This window comes from Alosa sapidissima, chromosome 9 (genome assembly GCF_018492685.1).
Source record: "Alosa sapidissima isolate fAloSap1 chromosome 9, fAloSap1.pri, whole genome shotgun sequence".
Lineage (NCBI taxonomy): Eukaryota > Metazoa > Chordata > Actinopteri > Clupeiformes > Clupeidae > Alosa > Alosa sapidissima.
Genome location: NC_055965.1, coordinates 22,634,293 through 22,648,932, shown reverse-complemented (window position 1 = coordinate 22,648,932; position 14,640 = coordinate 22,634,293). Strand labels below are relative to the sequence as shown.

General features: G+C 43.7%; 2 protein-coding genes across 3 annotated transcripts in view; one reads left to right on the top strand and one right to left on the bottom strand.

Annotated features, from left to right (window-relative positions):
- The first annotated feature begins 496 nt into the window (after positions 1-496).
- Positions 497-6,158, top strand: LOC121718065 (E3 ubiquitin-protein ligase TRIM35-like). The gene is made up of 6 exons (XM_042102891.1): positions 497-827; positions 1,902-1,997; positions 2,710-2,940; positions 3,144-3,166; positions 3,429-3,547; positions 5,284-6,158. The coding sequence occupies exons 1-6, from the start codon at positions 612-614 to the stop codon at positions 5,910-5,912; spliced, it is 1,314 nt and encodes a 437-aa protein (XP_041958825.1). The 5' UTR covers positions 497-611; the 3' UTR covers positions 5,913-6,158.
- A 1,683-nt stretch (positions 6,159-7,841) lies between these two features.
- Positions 7,842-14,640, bottom strand: part of LOC121718055 (long-chain fatty acid transport protein 1-like) — a 21,250-nt gene continuing 14,451 nt past the window's right edge. For both annotated transcript variants that reach the window (XM_042102876.1, XM_042102875.1), the window contains exons 9-13: positions 14,258-14,384; positions 12,736-12,873; positions 12,326-12,490; positions 11,075-11,221; positions 7,842-10,865 (exon numbers count right to left, since the gene is read on the bottom strand). In XM_042102876.1, the coding sequence (XP_041958810.1) occupies positions 10,708-10,865; positions 11,075-11,221; positions 12,326-12,490; positions 12,736-12,873; positions 14,258-14,384 (735 nt within the window). In that variant the 3' untranslated portion in view covers positions 7,842-10,707. The remainder of the gene's footprint in view (positions 10,866-11,074; positions 11,222-12,325; positions 12,491-12,735; positions 12,874-14,257; positions 14,385-14,640) is intronic.

Below are 14,640 nucleotides of genomic sequence, written 5' to 3'. Positions count from 1 at the left end.
CGAGCCCTCCCTCACGCACATCCAAAGGTCATTAGGAGTATTAATAGTTCAGACAGGACATATATGACGGTACTCTGTGTACACTGGTGCATATTACTGACTAGACCTTAGAGATAGCTATTCCCAATGACCTACATAGCCAAGTGTAAAAGCCTCCATCATATATATCATCTGTGTGTACACTGATCACACACACACACACACAAACACACACATACATGCGTGTGCAAACACACACACACACACACACACACACACATGTGCGCACAAACACATAGGTCATATATATTATCTACTTGTAGAAGTTGTTTTATACTGCATGTTCTTGATATAGTTACTGTGTTTCTAGTTGGTGATGAAAAACTACACTCCTTTAAACACTCCTATGAATCCAACACCCCCTTCTCTTCTTTCATCTCTCTCTCTTCCTCTCTTTCTCTCCCTTCCTCCCTGGCCCTCTCTATTTCTATCTTCCTCTCTTGCCCTGTCTCTTTCTCTCCCTCACTCTGCCCTCTCTTCTTTCCACTTTCTACCGCTCTGTCTTTCTCTGTCAAATCCTGACACATACACACACATACACACACACACACACACACACATATGCACACAAGATGGACATCCTGCTGGAAGTAGCCGCTCCAGAGCCCACCCTCCCTGGCGATCTCTGCCCAGCTGGGGTGGACCTCTGTGGGGAGAGTGGCCACAGTCTCTCCCTGTCCTGCGCGGAGGAGCTGGAGCCCGACCGCTGCTGCTGTGAGTGTGGGGCGCCCGGGACGAGCGTGGGGTACAGAAGCTGTCACTGTCGGGACACGGCGCAGGACTGCGAGGTAGGATACACACACACACACACACACACACACACACACACACACACACGCACACACACACTCTCACTCTCTCACTCTCTCTCTCTCTCTCTCTCTCTCTCTCTCTCTCGCACACACACATACTCTCTCTCTCTCAAACCAAACACACACACACACACACACACACCAAGCATGTGGCTCCCTTGCAGGTGTGTAATATCATGCGCAGTGTCTTATTAACATGGATAAGTGTGTGTGTGTGTTTATCAGTGTTATGTGTAGATGTGTCTCTGGAGGCATGTGTTCTTTGTACTGTATGTTCTTACTGATGTGTGTGTGTGTGTGGGGAAGGGGGGGGGGGGGGGGGTAAATGTTTACTGTAGATGGTAAAGACAGAATAGATGCTCACTTTATCGCATACAAAGATTAAAATGAATAACTCAAAGAACTTAAAACTTGTGGATGATGTGAAAAAAAAAAAATGTCATTACAAAACATGCAGGGGTGTGTCTTCTCCCCAGAGAAAAATATGTGTGCTGTTCACCTCTGGGGCAGAAAAACTGTTCATAAAGCAACACTTGCTGCGGGTGCTGACTGAAGTGGACATATTAGTTTCTAAATATATACAATTACACAGGCCTAGTGTAACATGTCATTGCCCTAATAAATATGCCCGACTTTACTTTCGAACTACACACACGTGTATATGTAAGTTTAAATGTATAGTAATACTATCTCTAGTGCATGTGTTAACCTGCTGTGCATGTACATGTGTGTGTGTGTGCATACTAACCTCTACTATATCATGTCACTGAGGTTGTGCATATACTGTAGGTTTGTGTATATGCATATTGTGTCAATAGCTCATATTTTGTTGTTGGATAGTAATTTGAAAGAATTTGAAAGTGAGATGAGAGTATGTGTGTGCATGCCCCTGGACACATGATTGCATTGTGAGTATACGTCTGTGTCTTTTGGATAAAACCATCAGCTTTATTGAATGAATAAATGAATGAATGAATGAATGTAAATATATCAAACTACGGTATGTCCCGTCCCATTTATTTGAATTTCAGTTCTGTTTTTGAACTGCAGGGGGAGATAGAGAGATTTGTGCTTCAATTCAAGGAGAGGTCCTGGAATCATCACCTCATAAAGGAAGCCAGCCAGTCAGCAGCCCAACATATACTGGTAATCCATAATCATAATGTCCCTTAAGCCAAATTACACAGGTATTTCCTGTTTCTGATGTTTGTTTGTTTTCCAATCAACTAGTTAATAACAGAAAAGATAAAGAAGTTCACCTGCTATTCAATATGCAGTTTTGTGATCCAATTGAGTTGCTATATAGTATAGTCTTTGTACGCATTACATGAACTTCAATATTAGTAATGTTTTACATGATCACATACAGTACACACATACATTTTGGAAATACATGGAAAAAGAAAAATGCAAATATGTCTGTAATATTCAAATGTATGGAGCCTATTATATAGCCTGGTTTCCGCCGTCTACATACTTCCACTCACTTTCGTTTCACTTCAGTACTGTGACTGGTACAGATGAGCTCTCTTAAGATTTCTTGTGTAGAAAATCTACAGAGAGCCACCAACCAACCAGCGATCAGAGGGCGTGGCTGAGAGAAATGATGTTACACAGGCATGATCTTTGAGTTTGCTACATACATAAAACATAAATGTGCCTGAAATTGCGTAAAATCCCTGGCTGCAGCTTTAATAACAATACCTTTAATGATTTTAATGACCACACCATTAATGATTTTAATGACTACAACTTTAGTGATTTTAATGACCACACCTTTAATGATTTTAATGACCACACCTTTAATGATTTTAATGACCACACCTTTAATGAAATTCATGGCTGATCTCCTGTGCAGAGCCAGTCTGAGCAGACGGAGAGCCAGATAAAGGAGCAGTTTGAGAAGCTTCATCAGTTCCTGAGGAGAGAGGAGGAGGCGCGGATAGCCACGGTGAGGGAGGAGGAGGAGCGGAAGAGGAAGAAAGCGAAGGAGGAGTCCGAGAAAATGGACAAACTGATTCAGGCGCTCACAGACACCATCAAAGACATTGAGACAGAGCTGGACGAAGACGAAATCTCATTTCTGCAGGTAATCGTCTAGTCTTGTCTGATCTCTAACAGGTTATGAGTATGAAATCTCATTTCTGCTGGTAATCGTCTAGTCTTGTCTGATCTCTCACTGGTTATGAGTATGACATCTCATTTCTGCTGGTAATCGTCTAGTCTTGTCTGGTGTTTCAGTCGTTACTATAACATTTACTTACTTTTTCTAAAAGAAACCTCTCTTTACAGCACTATGAGAAAACTATAAAAAGGTATGTTTTTTGTCTTTAATAAAACATGAATTAAAATAAAAAACAACAACACAAATATGACCAAAATAATGTACACTAGATTGTCACTTAATTGGCAAAGATAAAAACGTCAAAAACAGAATAGATTAGAATATCAAACCAATTTGATAAGCAATAAGGTCACAATTATATGTGCATGTTCCACCATTATGCATGATGTCAACTGGGTCTCACTGACACGCTTCCAAGTGGTATTCATTTGTCTGATTTTACTGACCCAAAGAACATGGAAAGATCTGCAGCATCCAGAGAAGAGTTACGATTCCCTGATCGATGTCCCCAAGCACGTGGGCAACCTGAGGTTCAGGGTCTGGGAGAAAATGAAGGAGATCTGTCCTTACTGTAAGTACTGTGTGTGTGTGTGTGTGTGTGTGTGTGTAAAAATGAAGGAGATTTGTCCTTGTCCTTACAGTGAGTATCTCTCTCTCTGTGTGTGTGTGTGTGTGTGTAAAAATGAAGGAGATTGGTCCTTACAGTGAGTATCTGTGTGTGTGTGAGTATATGACAATAATACAACAATAGCAATGCACACACAAGTGTCCTAATATAGTTGAATATTTCCTCAGCTCATGTGACTGTAGACATGGATACACACAAACAAACATTCTCTTGGTCACACACACGCACACACTGTTTTCCTTAGCTGCTGTGATTTTGGAAAAAGACACACACAAACATAGTCTTACACACACACACACACACAGAAACTCATACACACAAACACACACACACACATCTCCTTATGTGTTTTATAGAGGTATTATACTGTATAACTAGAGCGAATGAGTAAGTCCCGCTTTACCTACCCTCGTTATAGGCGCAACTTTATTTCATTGGCTGGGATAACATTTTGGGAATGTTGGTAGAAGTTTGCCCTGTGTCTCAAAGTCCTATGTTATTTAATGTGATGTTCATATGTGATAATAAACACTATTGAGTAAGGATTTACTTTACTACACAAATAATGATCCCTAAATTCTATATTTGGACAGGCTGTATTATGCCACTAAGTGCGCTATATGTATCCAACAAAAATGATAAATAAGTAGAATTATACTATGGTCTAGGTTGAAAAGGGTGTCGTTTAAAAAGTGATATACTACACCTATGAAGTAGATCTGGTTAAAAAAAGTTTAATATCCGCCGTTCCATATCAATGCTTATGAATGGTAACTATAACAACGATAGTAGGACGACGGTTGAGCCTGGAGGCAGGCTTCGCAACAATGGAATCAACTGTAAACAGCTGAAAAAACTAACGATTTTGGCTCTAAAACTCATTTAGTAATAATTGATTTCATATTTATTTATTTCGTAAGTGACCATGGTATAAACGGGATAATGCCCTTCGATGCGTCCATTATCAGAAATAAATGGACTTTGCCGCTTCGCGTCAGACGGTTCACGCCTCCGCGTCGTCCATTTATTTCTGATAATGGACACCTCGTCGGGCATTATCCCTTACACAAGATTTTTGCTGCACCCAGTGTGAATTTGCAGCTTGTTAAACCTACAGTAAATTTCCAGGCGGACAAAATGAAGCCAACTCAAATTTAACTTACTGATAAAAGCGCACATCCCTTAGGTGTAGGCCTATTGTGGTTCGAGCAACCAGAACTTTCCTTTGACGCTATCAATTAGTAGGCCTAAAGGGGACAGACAGGGTAATTGGATTTAGGTCATTGCTACGCATCTGCTAAAATGTACAAACATTGACATAGTTAACATTGTCATAGTTATCTTGCCAACCCACAAATAATGCAAATAATAGTAACCATGACAACATTTACTTTTTGCTTTTATTTACCACAAAGTCTGGTATAATACAGCCGTGTACCATGTATGCAATAAGTCAAGTATCCGTAGCTTAATCCAAGTAGGCAGTCGTTTTATTTGTCGTCTTCCAACATGGACGCGCGAGGTGCATGAGCTGTCATCTTCCAATCAGAATGTAAAAACTGATGCCGGAAGTGCCAGAATCAACCATGTAACGGCATGTTTTCAAAAATGTCGGTGGCCAAATGCTAACAGGCTGAAGCTAACCCTCCAAATCCTGACCACCTGGTTTTCCTCCACAGTCCCCGTGAGTGTGGACCCAAACAGCGCCTCCTGTAGTCTCGCGGTCTCTGGCGCCCTCACCTCCATCTGCTGCAGTGGCACCAGTCCTGCTCCACAGCACCCCCTGCTGTCCCCCGCAGACGCTGAGCGCTTCCACCCTTACGCTGCTGCCCTGGGCTCTGAGGGTGTGACCTCTGGGCTCCACCAATGGGACGTGGAGGTGGGCGACAGCGCCAACTGGACACTGGGCGTGGCCTACGCGTCCGTCAAGCGGCGTGAGGAGTTTGAGGCGTGCCCGGAGGCGGGCCTGTGGACGGTCGGCCTACGGGACGGCGTCTACATGGCGATGATGTCGCCGTGCGAGGTCCTGCCGCTGGACGAGGATCGCCGGCGGCCGCGGGTGGTCAGAGTGCGCGTGGACTGCGACGCTGGGCAGGTGTGTTTCAGCGACGCTGAGCGGGACACACACCTGTTCACGTTCACGCACACCTTCACCAAGCCGCTCTACCCGTACTTTGAGACCATCTGTAAGGAGCGCCACCTGGTGGTGAGGCCGCAGAGAATCCACGTGCTAGTGGAGGAACTTCAGCCGCCAGAACAGGACCAGCCAGCAGAGACCACGTCTGAGGAAGAGGAGCCTAATTCCTGATTTGTACTAGTTATAAATTTGCCCTTTGTGTGTTGATTTTGATTTGTTCAGTTTTTGGCCTTCTGAGTTCCTGAGTCATGTATGATAAATGTTGCCTTTGTGTTAACACTGGATTTGTTAAAGGAATCATGCCACCGGAAACCTTTTTTGTCTGTATTTGGAGATTAATTTTCTTTCTTTCCGTTTGTGTGGCCATTTTCTGAACAAATGTGGTACACTCTCTAATATACACATGATGAACGTTGACTGTGTGTTTACACTTTGTAACATGCATGTACTTTCAGGGATCAATTAACTTAAAGGTACAGTTAGTGATTTTACACAATTTCGAGCCAATACATATTTTTGGTCACATTCAGAAAGAAACAAATTAACTCCTCAATCAAATGTCTTAAGGACAGGTGAGAGGAGCCATGGTATCGATTGTAGCTATCTTCTTGAACACAACTGTGCGTCTGATAAGGTGAGTGCATGACTGTGATGGATGTACAGTATGAAGCACCTATTGAGGATTCCTAGCTGATGTCACAGACGTGAGAATTCTAATAGGAGTCAAAAAATAGAATTCTAAGATGGCAGCGTTAATATCAAAGATCCTTGATTACTAGCTCTGCTTTAACCCTCTCTGTTAATATCTCTATTCTGGTTGTTATGGGAACAATAAGGAATAGTGACATAGGCCGGAATCCTCAATACCTATAGATGTGGTCAGAGCTCAGCATTGTGCAGATGTGAAGATGTGTGCACACAGCTTACATCCAACCTGAAGACAATCAGAGTGAAACAGGAACTAAACTGTGACTAAACTAAATGTGAATGAGACAATGGAGATCATCCCATAAGAATGCTCAATATGGGCAAAACCATGATCATGACACCAACAACTTGAGGGAAGCTACTGCATATACAAATATTTTCTCTAAGTCAGCATGGGGGTATTCCAAGTACATGGTTTAGTGACAAACCTGGGTAAGTTAACTCAGAGTAAGTGGTAAACCTCCTACAATAAGAACCATATGGTGCTGTTTTGTTAGGAGAATAAAGCCATACAGCTCTTCTATTAGGAGGTTTACCCCTTACTCTGAGTCAACTTACCCAGGTTTGTCACTAAACCACGTACTTGGAATACCCCCCAGGGGTCCGTTGCACAAAAACAGAATTAAGACATCCGGGATAAGTTACTGAGCTGCGCTCAATGGATCCAAAACAAGAGCATACAGGCTTAATTGGTTGCACAACGAGCAAGCCAGGATGAGCAGACACGGATTCACCAAGCCAGGTGAAACCTATCCTGGATAAGTGCGCGCTCACAGCTCCCTCAAATAGACCCCGCCACCGATCACAGATTCACCATGGCAACTAGAGGGGCTTCATTGCTTCTTCGAAGGTGTGAAGTAGGTAGCGATAGCCTTTTCACCACAGCAACACCTCTGTTTAGGAGAATATTGCAACTAGTGCCGCGACCACCACACGCAAAATGGTTAGGCACTCCCGTGACGTCACATTGTCGCATGACAGGTCGGGAATGGCGAGTATGTAAAAGTTATTTAATGATCACAAACGTTTAAATAATGACAGTGGGTCCAGGTATATGTGATAACAATGTGTAGTGGGCAGTGGAATAACTATTGGTTTCAGTTTGTGGTGACTGCTGACTGAGATAAGGGATGAGATTAAATAGATCCTGGAACTTAGCCTGGTCTGGAGCAGGCTAGCTCCACAGAATAAATCGCCATGGTAACTTATACCATAACATATCCTGCTGCCCCCTATTCCGCTTTTGTGCAACTGGATCACGGATAAATTGAGCCAGGATAACCAAGATATCCCGGCTTAATCCCTTATCCTAGTTTTGTGCAATAGGCCCCAGGTCTTTTGCATGGTAGAAACAACACACAGAAAAGAAATAAGCTCACACCAACACAGCGCTCGATGGTTTCCTTGTTTTGTCAGAGTTAGAGCATTTATTCCAATTCCTCAATGGAGTACAAACAGATCAACCTGAAGGAGTCTCAGTTCGAGGGTTAGGTGCTTTAGAGTCCGCCCGCCAGATCTGGCAGAAATGATTCACTACTTTGTCAGTATTTACAGTCAGGCACTTATGGGTTTGTCATAGCGTATTAAAGGCATAGTTGTATATTCTTTTGTTCAAAGTGTGCAGTGTTTTTTTTTTCTTACTTGGACCGGAGTGTGGTTCAAAGACGTCATGATTGGTTCACCCAGCAGCATCAAAAGATATGGGTGGAGCTTATTGTGATGGGATACATTATGTGTGTTTTACTTTTACTTTTTGAAATCACATCTTTCTCTAGCTCTCTCTCATACACATATAAACACATACATGCATTTTAACTCTTACTGGATACACACACACACACACACACACACACACACACACACACACACACACACACACCAAATCAACCATTAATACAGTAACATCTTAGTCAGCATAGATCAGCTTGAGGTTTACATCCAATTCAGTCTTGCCCTATCTGTGATTAACAGTCTTTTGACCTACAGATACAGCATATCAATATGAGTGCTTTTGCTTAAACACATTAGTAGTCAGACACCTAGGGCATAGACTTCTGAAGTTCGCCTACAAAAAAGCTGCCACCTTTGAGATCCGGTATCTGGCTAATTTTCCATGGGGATTTTGAATTATCACACCTGTTGAACTCTTGCGGGGATAAAAAAAGTCTGAAATGCTGAAATCGTCTTCCTGAACACACATTTTTGTCCTCTGCCTTCGATTTGATATTGTTATATCTGGTACGTGAAGGTGGCACACTTTGATTTTTGCTACCCCAGAGCTAATTTGCTAACTAACTTAATGGCAAGTTGCATCGCAAGTTTGCTCTGGGGTAGCAAAAATCAAAGTGTGCCGCCTTCACGTCCCGGAGATCATAGTATCCCCTTGAAGGAAGAGGACAAAAGTGTGTAGAGCAAAACAATTGAATTTCCCGCAAGAGTTTAACAGGTGTGATAATTCCAAATCCCCATGTTATTTTCCCATAGGAAAAATCTCAAGATACTAGGAATCTCCATATATGGGCAAAGACGGTAGCATTTTTTGTAGGCGAACTTCAGAGGTATATAGCGTTTGCCGTTATGTCACCCACAGTGGCAGATGCTCCTGTTGCTAAGTAGCATGCTAACCAGTAAGTAATAATGAGCTAAGCTAACAATAGAAGAGCAGTCCAGATAGCTGTTAGAAGATAGAATACAGTTGGAAATGGAGTTTCACTTCGGCTTTCACCTCAGTTTTTTTTTTCAGTGTTTTTGTTTGCTTGTTTGTTCATTAACCTGACTCACTCAGCATGAAATGGTCAGATGTATCTTATGATATTAAGCTTGTCATCAATTAAATAAACACCAGGATCATTGACAGCTAATCACAGTTACCTCTGAAGTGCCTAGTGCTTATTGAGTTTCAGTGCCAATGGAAAGCTAACAAAAATAAAATATTAAAATAAAGTCAAATAACAATGACACAGCATTAATTAAAGTAAAACAACTACACGGCACTAATAGAGTAATAATAGAATAATAAAATAAAGAAACTGAAATAGCAGTGACACAGCACTACTTCATGAACATCTCGTCCAATGGCTACATCTGACTAACTCACCTACCAACACACATCCTCCTATGTGTATTATCCGCCCAGATAGAAGCTAACTCTCAGCTCACAGACCCGCCGGATCAGGGTTAGATCAGACTCGGAGTCAGTCGTTATCCGGGCTGCACGGTTCAACACACAAAAATTTTTTCGTCTTCACAGTATTGATTCCCAGAGACCTGAGAACAGCGCTTCCTTAACAGCCGGTAGGGCTTTTGGTGGAGCCGTCTACTTTGCGGTGGCAGGCGGGGGCGGGGGGTTGCGGGGGCTGGTGATTGGTGAGCAGAATGTGCTGGTGATATACATCCACCCCACACCCCCACCTCCATAATGCCTCCACTACACACAAACACAATCACACAGAACACCCTAGATAGCAAAAACAGCCCTGCCACACAGACAGGAATAAGCAGACACTCTTGTCTCGGTCTCTCTCTCTCTCTCTCTCTCTCTCTCTGTGTGCGTGTTTCAGAGTTTATCTACCAGTCTGTCCAACTGATATCTAGTCAGTCTACTTGTCAACATGTCCGTCTACCTCTTCATATGTATGTATTTATGATGAGATTTGTCAGTCAAGCCATCCTGACCTGTGGGTTTGTGGCGGCTAACCCATCGCTGCATACCTCAGTTCATCAGTAACATTATGCTGGTCTATGCATCAGTTTAGGTGTCAATCTTGCGGTCTATCCATCCATCCATTCATTCATTAGTTCATCCATATTTCTAACTAGCCCTTCATTCACACATCTATAAATCTAACCATCTCTCTACATTCATTCATTTATCCATCCATCTTTCTGCCCATCCATCCGTTAATTAATTCATCCATATCTCCATCTGGCCTTCATTCACACATCTATATATCAAACCATCTCTCTCCATCCCTCCATCCATCCATCCGTTAATTAATTCATCCATATCTCCATCTGGCCTTCATTCACACATCTATATATCAAACCATCTCTCTCCATCCCTCCATCCATCCCTCCATCCATCCATCCATCCATCCATCCATCCATTCATGCCCTAGTATAAATGGGATTGGTTATCAGTCAGTCAGTTTGTCTGCCTCTGCATACACATTACAATCTGTGTGTCCATCAACACAGCTATCTGTCTACCTAACTAGTTTGCTATGCGACTGTAAACCCCAGAGGGTCGCAGACAGCCTCAGATGCACACTCGTCCTTCCGTGATGGCGCTATAAAGGTCCTCAGTCAGAGCCTCATAACGCCCTGCCCGACTGTTCAGGAAGTAGATCCGGTCGGCGGAGTGCCTTGGGTCGTATCCTTCCCTCTGAAGCCGTGTCTTCTGGATCTTAAAGGTTCCTGAGAAAGAGACAAGTAAGGAAACAAAGAAGGAAGGAAGAATGAAATCAGAGAAAAAGAGGCAGAGAGAGAGTGAGAGAGAGAGAGAGAGAGAGAGATTCAAAAAGACAAAACAGTTTTTAGACATCAATTACATGAAAACACGAAAAGTTGAACGTGCATCAGGAAAAGTGCCATTGCTATGCAGTCAGGTAGTAGGGCTTGCTAACCTGTGGTGTCCACCTGCGGTGACAGGCGCAGGAAGATGGGTCTGGCGTAAGGGGGAAGTGCAGCCTGGACCCCCTTCAGGAACGCCTCACAGTCAAAGCCTCCAGTGGCCTCAGCGATCGTCGCCATGCCGGCCTTCCCCTCCGCTCCTACAGGGGGCCACAGAGGCGCAGACAGGAAGAAGAAGAAGACTCGGATTAAACAGAGGCTGTTTCTCAAAGTCAAGATTGGATCCTTCAAGGCTACCATTTGAAGGATGTTGCATCATCACGTCCCACCGAAGCACTGTTCTAATGTCAAGCGTCCATCAAAGTCTACCAAACTCTACCAAGGCCGATGTAATTTGTTTTGCCGAATTTTCGAGGATGCAAACGTGTGCTTGGAACACCCACAATCCTGTGCACACATTTTGGTGGATTTAAAATCTGTACTAAACAAGGCGACTCACTATGTATCTTTGTAAGCATAGTCTTATTTTCACTATGTAAAGTAGCCTTAATGAAATATGGGCTCAGGTAATTTTGACAACTTTTAACTCCTACACCGTAATTGTGTGAGGAAGGCATTTAGGAAGGGTATTTAAACATTTTCCAATGAGAGCAGTTGTGAGCTAAATAGTGCACTTTTCTCTTTCTCTTCAATTTTGCTTAATAGTTGCTGCTCTGTGGTTTATTCTGGCAAATTAATCAAACATGTATAATTTTAGAAGAATGACAGTGGTGCATTCATTGTTTTTCAAAAAGAAGTAGGCATGAGCATGACTTTCAATAACGCACACCTGCAGCTTCCTGCACACTTGCTAGTCTGTTCCATTGTGTTTTTCGAACGCTAAGAAGCCTTGCCTCGTCTTTGAAGGATTTGACTCGGCACGGCTCAGAACAAGCACGAATCCTGGAGGATCCTTGACTTAGAGAAACAGCCTGAGACTTTCTAATGAGACACAGCACTCAAAGAATCCTCCATAGAAATTCATGGGGTTAGTTTGTAACGCCAATATGACAGTGGTCCCCATTGACTTGAATGGGAAAATAACTGCCTGTTAACTGCCCAAAGTGCGTTACCAAGATGGCTGCCAAGGGAGGAACTTGTTTATAAGGACTTTGACTTAAACTCCGATCTGGGTCAGTACAATTTCACAATCTGATCCAATCCAAATTGCAATTCCAATCCAGTACAATCCACTCAACTACACTTGAGTTTAGATGGTTGTAAAAAGGGACAATAAAGGAGGCAAATAGGTGAGTGTTCTATACCTGGCACGGGCACCCCATACACCGCCACGTCTGCCTGGCCCAGGAGACCGCTCAGGGTGCCCTCCACCTCGGTGGTGGAGACGTTCTCGCCCTTCCAGCGGAACGTGTCGCCACTACGGTCCCGGAAGTACATGTAGCCAAGGTCGTCCATCACTAGCACGTCACCTGCAGGGTGGAGGAGGAGGGGGGAAAGGAGGGAGAGAGAGAGAACAAGAGAGGGAGGGAGAGATAGAGAAAGAAAGAGAGAGAGATAGAGCAAGAGGAAGATGGATAAAGAGTGTGTGTGAGAGAGAAACCTAGTAAAAGTCTGTAAAAGTGAGAAATACGACGGAAAAAAAAACAGAACATACAGCAAAAAAGGGAAAGAAAAATAAATAACATGTGTACACGTGTAAATAATAGCATGTTACCTGAGAGGTAAGCCGCGTCTCCCTTTTTGAAAACGTTGTGAGCTATCTTCTTATTGGTGGCATCCTGGTTGGCGTAGCCATCGAAGCGACGCAGAGGGTCCTGCTGATTTATCTTCCCCACAAGCAGTCCAGGCTCCCCTTTATAGTAGCATCATGTAAGAATTGGTCTTTAGCCCCTTTAGTGTAATTTTTTTCAATCCATTGGACTGACCGATCTATTTGCCAGACTTAAATATATAGATATACTCTTTTGATCCCGTGAGGGAAATTTGGTCTCTGCATTTATCCCAATGAGTGAATTAGTGAAACATACACAGCACACACAGTGAGGTGAAGCACACACTAACCCGAAGCAGTGAGCTGCCTGCTACAGCAGCGCTCGGGGAGCAGTGAGGGGTTAGGTGCCTTTCTCACAGCTGTGGATGTGGGCATGGGAGAGCAGTGCTCAACCACTTCCCCCGCCCACATTTTTCCTACTGGGTCGGGGATCGAACCGGCAACCCTTCGGTTACAAGCCCGAAGCCCTAACCAGTGGGCCACAGCTGCCCCACAAATGGCCCTGTCCATGCCTGAATCAAGGCAGCGTGTCTGAGAATTGTATGCGCTGTATATATAGTTGTATAGTTACACAATCAATAGACAAATAAACAACATAAACAAAAAAACACAACAAATTATATCTCTTCAGTAACATTTCTTTATTAGCTTTAAAACACCAATGTCTGTTATCTCACCTGGTCTGTAGGGCTCTACAGATTTCAGTGATCAGGTCTCACCTGGTGTATAGATCTCAGATCTACCCTAGTTAGTCAGCTCTCGGAACCTGACCTCATCTATCGGCAGACCTCACCTTGTCTATAGATTTCAGACCTCACCTTGTCTATGGATTTCAGACCTCACCTTGTCTACAGATCTCAGTTCTCACCTGATCTATAGGTCATAGATCTCACCTTGTCTACAGATCTCAGTTCTCACCTGATCTATAGGTCCTAGATCTCACTTGGTACAAAATGTTTCACTTTGTCTACAGATTTCAGATCTAGCCAGGTTTTCAAGTCTCAGTCTCAAGTCTCAGCTTTCCGTGTCTCACCTGGTCTGTCTCACCTGCTCTGTGCGTTGCGTGTCTCACCTGGTCTGTGCGTGTCCCACCTGGTCTGTGTGTGTCCCACCTGGTCTGTGCGCGTCTCACCTGGTCCGCGTGTCTCTCACCTGGTCTGTCCGTTGCGGGTCTCACCTGGTCTGTGCGTTGCGTGTCTCACCCGGTCTGTGTGTGTCTCACCTGCTCTATTCGTTGCGTGTCTCACCTAGTCTGTCTCACCTGATCCGTGTATGTCTCACCTGGTCTGTGTGTGTCTCACCTGGTCTGTTCTTTGCGTGTCTCACCTGGTCTGTCTCACCTGATCCGTGTATGTCTCACCTGATCCGTGTATGTCTCACCTGGTCCGTGTGTGTCTCACCTGCTCTGTGTGTGTTTCACCTGCTCTGTGTGTGTTTCACCTGCTCTGTGCGTTGCGTGTCTCACCTGGTCTGCATGATATACACAGTCCCCTGCTGTCCCGAACCAGCTCCATGCTCTCCTCGTTGACCTTCACCAGCTGGATGGGGTACACACCGGGCAGGATCCTGCTGTTGAAGCCACACGCCCCCACCTTCAACATGTCAAGAAACAGTAATAAAAAAAAAAGGTTTGTCAGTGTTTCCTTTCATTCAAGATGACGTCACATCGTCAAATGACTTCAAATGCCTTGTTTTGTCCATACACCAAATATGTTCTGTTTACGGCCATGAAATAGTAACTAGAAAATTAATGTTAAAGAGTTTTATTTCATTAAAAATGACTCAAACCGATTAATCGAATAGTTGGCGAAGTTAGTCAAATAGTTGGCGATTAACTAACTCGCCGAC